We start from the raw sequence: 6,000 nt of genomic DNA on the forward strand, positions 1-6,000 counted from the left end.
TGCCTGTAATCTCAGCACTTTGGGAGCCCAGGCAGGTGGATTTCTTGAGCCCAGGAGGTCAAGGCTGCAGTGAGCTGTGATGCTGCCACTGCATTACAGGTTGGGCAACAGGAGTTTGAGACCAGCCTGTGTAACATGGCAAAAAACTCCATCTCTACAAAAAATACAAAAAATTAGCCAGGCATGGTGGTACATACTTGTAATCCCATTTACTTGAGAAGCTGAGGTGGGAGCATCACCTGAGCCCAGGAGGTTGAGGCTGCAGTAAGCCATGATCGTACCACTGCACAATCCAGCCTGGGTGACAGAGCCAGACACTGTGCCAAAAAAAAAAAAAAAAAAAAAAAGCATGTGAATATGTCTCTTTTTCATGAGAAATATGTTAACATTTACAATCTGTGGTAACTTATTCTTTTCTAGACTGCTGCATAGATGATGAACTGACGGAGAAGAGACAGGAAAATCAAGACCAGCATTTGCAGAAAGTTGATTTTGTCAACAACAAAACACTGACTATGGACAGAAATGGTGTATTAGGAAAAACATTTTATCTTGACACAAACCCCATTCTATCAAGAAAAATACGTGGCAACTGTTACTCATCTGGAGTGAATTTGAATAATATTTTGGAATTAATTAATTATTAGTAATAGAAGCTCCTTTGTAAGGAACCCTGCTGAGTGTAATGTACATGGGAAATTTCTCCTCTGTATGAAGCGTGAGAATCCTTATGCCAGAGGGAAACCTTTGGAATATGATGGAAATGGGAAAGTCGTCTCTCAGAATGAGGACTTATTTAGGCATCAGTATATTCAAATTCTTTTTTTTTTTTTTTTTTTTTTTTTGAGACGGAGTCTCTCTCTGTCGCCCAGGCTGGAGTGCAGTGGCACCATCTCGGCTCACTGCAAGCTCCTCCTCCCAGGTTCACGCCATTCTCCTGCCTCAGCCTCCCAAGTAGCTGGGACTACAGGCGCCCGCCACTACGCCTGGCTAATTTTTCTGTATTTTTAGTAGAGACGGAGTTTCACCTGTTAGCCAGGATGGTCTCGATCTCCTGACCTCGTGATCCACCCGCCTCGGCCTCCCAAAGTGCTGGGATTACAGGCGTGAGCCACCGCGCCCGGCCGTATTCAAATTCTTAAGCAGTGTTTTGAATACAATCAGTGTGGGAAGGCTTTTCATGAAGAGGCAGCCTGCAGTTCCTATAAGAGAGTGTGCTCATGGGAGACCCTGTGAATATAATGAACATGTGAGAGCCTTTTCTGATAGACCAATATTCATTGTTCATCAGAGAACTCACATAAGGAAGAGTCACTATGAATTCAATGAATGTGAGAGGAGGTCTGGTGAGAAGCCACCTGTAAATAAACACCACAGAGTTATGGAGATGAAACACTATGAGTGTAATGCGAGTGAGAATAGTTTTGGCAAGAAATCACTCCTCATTCTACGAAGTTACAGAGGAGAGAAAACTTTTGACTGTGATAGAGATTTGGAAGTACTCTGCAAGAAGCCAAATTTCACTCAGCATCAAGAAACACATATAGGAAAGAATGCCTATAAAATTAATCAGTATGCTAGTATATTTTGCCGTAAGCCAAAGCGTTCTGTATGTCAGATAACAGATACAGAAGAAGAACTATGAATGTAGTGAATGTGGGAAAACCTTCAGCCATAAATCCTCTTTTATCCTACATCAGAGGATACACAGAGGAGAGAAACCCTATGAATACACTGAATGTGGGAAAACTTTTGGATATAGGTCATGCCTTGCAGTACATCAAAGAACACACACGGGACAAAACCTATGAATGTAATGAATGTGGAAAAAACTTCTGTGAGAAGTCAAATCTTCATGTACATCAGAGAACACACACAGGAGAGAAACCCTGTGGATGTAATGAATGTCAGAAAGCCTTTGGTGATAGGTCAGCTCTAACAGTACATCAGAGAATACATACTGGCGAGAAACCCTGTGAGAGTAAGGAATGTGGGAAAACTTTCTCCCAGCAGCCAAACTTCATTAATCATCAGTGAACTCACACAGGAGAGAGACCCTTTGAATGCAATGAATGTCAAAAATCCTCTGTGAAGTCAAAACTTGGAGAACATCAGAGAATTCACACAGGGGAGAAACTCTATGAATGTAATGAATGTGAGAAAATGTTCTACCACAAGTCATCTCTCACAGTACATCAGAGAACCCACACAGGAGAGAAACCCTATGCATGTAGTGAATGTGGGAAAACCTTCTACTAGAAGTCATCCCTCACAACACATCAGAGAACACACACAGGGGAGCAACCCTATGAATATAGTGAAACCTTTTACCAGAATCCCGACTTCACTAAACATCAGAGAGACAGCATAGAGGAAACCCTTGTCAACATCCTGAAGGCTCAGAAACCTTCACCTTCTTGGACTCATTCCATAGCAGAAACAACCCAGGTTGGGGTGAGAACACCCAATAAAGATGAGAAATCTTTTGCCTGGAAGTGATATTCCATTGAACAGCAAATAATTGGTATTTTGTCTTCTTTTCTTTTCTTTTGTTGTTGTTATTTTTTGAGACAGAGTTTCACTCTTATCGCCCAGGCTGGAGTGCAATGGCGTGATCTCGGCTCACCACAACCTCTGTCTCCTGGGTTCAAGCAATTCTCCTGCCTCAGCCTCCCAAGTAGCTGGGATTACAGGCATGCGCCACCATGCCCAGCTAATTTTGTATTTTTAGTAGAGACGGGGTTTCACCATGTTGATCAGGCTGCTCTTGAACTCCCCACCTCAGGTGTCCACCCACCTTGGTCTGCCAAAGTTTTGGGATTACAGCCACCACGCCCAGCCCTTCTTTTTTTTTTTGAATCAGAATCTCACTCTGTTGCCCAGGCTGGAGTGCAGTGGCACAATCTCAATTCACTGCAACCTCCTCCTCCTGGGTTCAAGTGATTCTTGTGCCTCAGCCTCCCAAGTAGCTGGGACTACAGGCATGTGCCACCATGCTCAGCTAATTTTTGTATTTTTTGTAAAGACAGATTTTCACTATGTTGACCAGGGTGGTCTGGAACTCCTGACCTCAAGTGATCTGCCCACCTTGGCCTCCCAAAGTGCTGGGATTACAGGTGTGAGCCACTATGCCTGACCAATAATTGATATTTTATTTTATTTTTATTTATTATTTTTTTGAGATGGAGTCTCACTCTGTTGCCCAGGCTGGAGTGCAGTGGCACGATCTCAGCTCACTGCAACCTCCGCCTCCCTGCAACCTCCGCCTCCCGGCTTCAAGCGATTCTTCTGCCTCAGCCTCCTGAGTAGCTGGGATTACAGGTGTGTGTCACCAGGCCCAGCTAATTTTTGTATTTTTAGTAGAGACAGGGTTTCGCCATGTTGGCCAGGCTGCTTGAACTCCTGACCTCAAGTGATCCACCTGCTTCGGCCTCCCAAAGTGCTGGGATTACAGGCATGAGCCACCGCACCCGGCCTTTATTCTCACCTTAGAATCACAAGATGGTAGTGCAGGAAGAGTATACAGTATTTAACTATTTCTGCTTCATTTGAAAGATAAAATGTATGGAGCCTGAGAGAATCAATGAATTATTACAGCTCACTCCTTTGTTACTGATCAAGATAAGAATTTGGTCCAGGCGCGGTGGCTCACACCTGTAATCCCAGCACTCTGGGAGGCCGAGGCAGGTGGATCACCTGAGGTCAGGAGTTTGAGACCAGCCTGGCCAACATGGAGAAACCCTGTCTCTACTAAAAATACAAAAAATTAGCCAGGCGTGGTGGCGGGCACCTGTAATCTCAGCTACTCGAGAGGCTGAGGCAGCAGAATCGCTTGAACCTGGGAGGTGGAGGTTGCAGTGAGCCAAGATCATGCCACTGCATGCCAGCCTGGGTGACAGAGGGAGACTCTGTTTCAAAAAAAAAAAGTTCCATGATTTCTTTATTCCTTTGCACAGCTGAAACAAGTCTTATCAAAAGATTGTGAAACTGTAATCAAATTAGAACAAATATTAAAAGAAAATCTTGTACTGAAGCATTCATTCTCTTTTTTAGAGTTTCTGTGAATTGTTCAACAATATTCCCAGTATTATAATCATAGGAAAACAGATAAACAGTACAACATGAGTGTTTCCTACCACGTCAGTTTTAATAAAGACACTTTCTATATTAGGATCCTGTCATTTATAAATTGTTTGTATTTTAAATTTTTTTGTGTCTTAGCGACATAAATTGTTAATCATTGGGATACATGTGTTTACTTTTACCCAGTGAAAAATTGCATGTCTAAGCTCAACACAATCTGGTCATAGAGATGTCTCCACATTGTTCAAATGGTCTCTTCTGTGTAGCATTTTAGAAAGTTGGATCCAGGAGCAGCAAGGCGGGCCAGATTTCTCCTAACTTTATTCTTACCTCCTGTTTCCCAGCATTACCTTTACTCTTCGCATTTTTCTAAGACCAGTAGAAAATGAACAGATCCCAGGTGAGTTGTTTAGTTGTTATTATCAGCTTTATTTTTAATGCAATGTATGAGGCTTTTAAGGCTCATTAGAATGGAAATATAGAAATCAACAGGAAAATAGACAATAGCAGACTGATAGCATGATTTAATACATAGGTAAGTACAAGTTTTATGGTCTTTCATAGTTATCAAAATTGAGCTGTAAATTTGAATCTTTTTGATAGCCATTGCACAATGCAGACATCTGTCACATGATTTACATTTCTATAAAGAAAAACCGTATTGATTATGAATGGGGCATGAAAACTTCCTGGCAGTGAGTCTAAAATTGTTCTCTTTTTGCACTCTGTATGGGCGATGAAGTGTACAACCTTCCAATAACTTCAATAAAAGAAATTCAGCCTCTTTCAGTAGTTCTTCAGTAGGAACAAAGGACTCAAGAGCTATAAGAAAACTCAGTGAATATACGTTTTCAGAGAAGCAAAATATTGTAGTCTAGTATAGTATGTAGATTAGTAGAGTAACCACTAGCCATATGTGGATATTGAAATATAATTAAAATATATTTCAAAAGTCACATAGTAACATTTAAGTGATTAGTTGCCACATGTGGCTAGTGGCTACCAAATTGGACAGCACTGCTCTAGGCTGTTTTCTGGTGTTGCTGCTTGATACAGGGATAAAATGTAGAGTATCTGGAGGAAGAAATCAAGTGCATCTTTAGACTATTTCAGTAAATCATTTTTTTCCCCATTTAGGCTGTATTAATGGGGTAGTATAGACAGTTCGCAGTTACACTCTCTGGCATTTGTGCCTGTAATTCTATTTCACATTTCAGACCTTTCTTTTCTGAACAAACCAGAAGAGGTAAAGGAACTGAGAAAGTGTGATTAATGGTATAAATTGAAATGGATATGTTATGTTCAAACATTAATATAATAGTTGATAAACCAAGATTCAGAGCAAAACCAAAATATACACGTTACAAAAAATATGAATGGCTGAATTTCTTATCCAGGACAGACTATCATACTGGCTTAAAAAACCAAAATACAGCCGTATTGTTTCTTAAAAACATGCTTTTAAGAAATCTAAAAGGCTGGGCCGGGTGGCTCACACCTGTAATCCCAGAACTTTGGGAGGCTGAGGGGGGCGGATCACCTGAGGTTGGGAGTTCGAGACCAGCCTGACCAACATGGAAAAACTTCGTCTCCACTAAAAATACAAAATTAGCCTGGCTTGGTGGTGCATGCTTGTAATCCCAGCTACTTGGGAGGCTGAGGCAGGAGAATCGCTTGAACCTGGGAGGCGGAGGTTGCAGTGAGCCGAGATTGTGCCATTGCACTACAGCCTGGGCAACAAGAGTGAAACTCCTTCTCAAAAAAAAAAAAAAAAAAAATCTGAAAGAGGTGAAGGAAGGAAAGCAAAGAAATGGGCAAAATATTAAAATATTTTTGGCAAAAGCAATTAAAAGGCAAATAAGAGCACCTTTATTTATATCAAAGTAGAACTTGTACCCATAATGGTATGAAAATAGA

The 6,000-nt window shown here is 41.4% G+C and overlaps 1 protein-coding gene across 1 annotated transcript in view; it reads left to right on the forward strand.

Annotated features, from left to right (window-relative positions):
• ZNF487 (zinc finger protein 487) overlaps window positions 1-4,028 on the forward strand; it is a 28,898-nt gene extending 24,870 nt beyond the window's left edge. Inside the window, 3 exon segments of the mRNA XM_055275253.2 lie at window positions 421-632; window positions 634-809; window positions 1,128-4,028. Coding sequence (XP_055131228.1) covers window positions 421-632; window positions 634-809; window positions 1,128-1,236 — 497 coding nt within the window. The 3' untranslated portion in view covers window positions 1,237-4,028.
• Window positions 4,029-6,000: the final 1,972 nt, after the last annotated feature.

This window comes from Symphalangus syndactylus, chromosome 4 (assembly GCF_028878055.3).
Source record: "Symphalangus syndactylus isolate Jambi chromosome 4, NHGRI_mSymSyn1-v2.1_pri, whole genome shotgun sequence".
Classification (NCBI taxonomy): Eukaryota; Metazoa; Chordata; class Mammalia; order Primates; family Hylobatidae; genus Symphalangus; species Symphalangus syndactylus.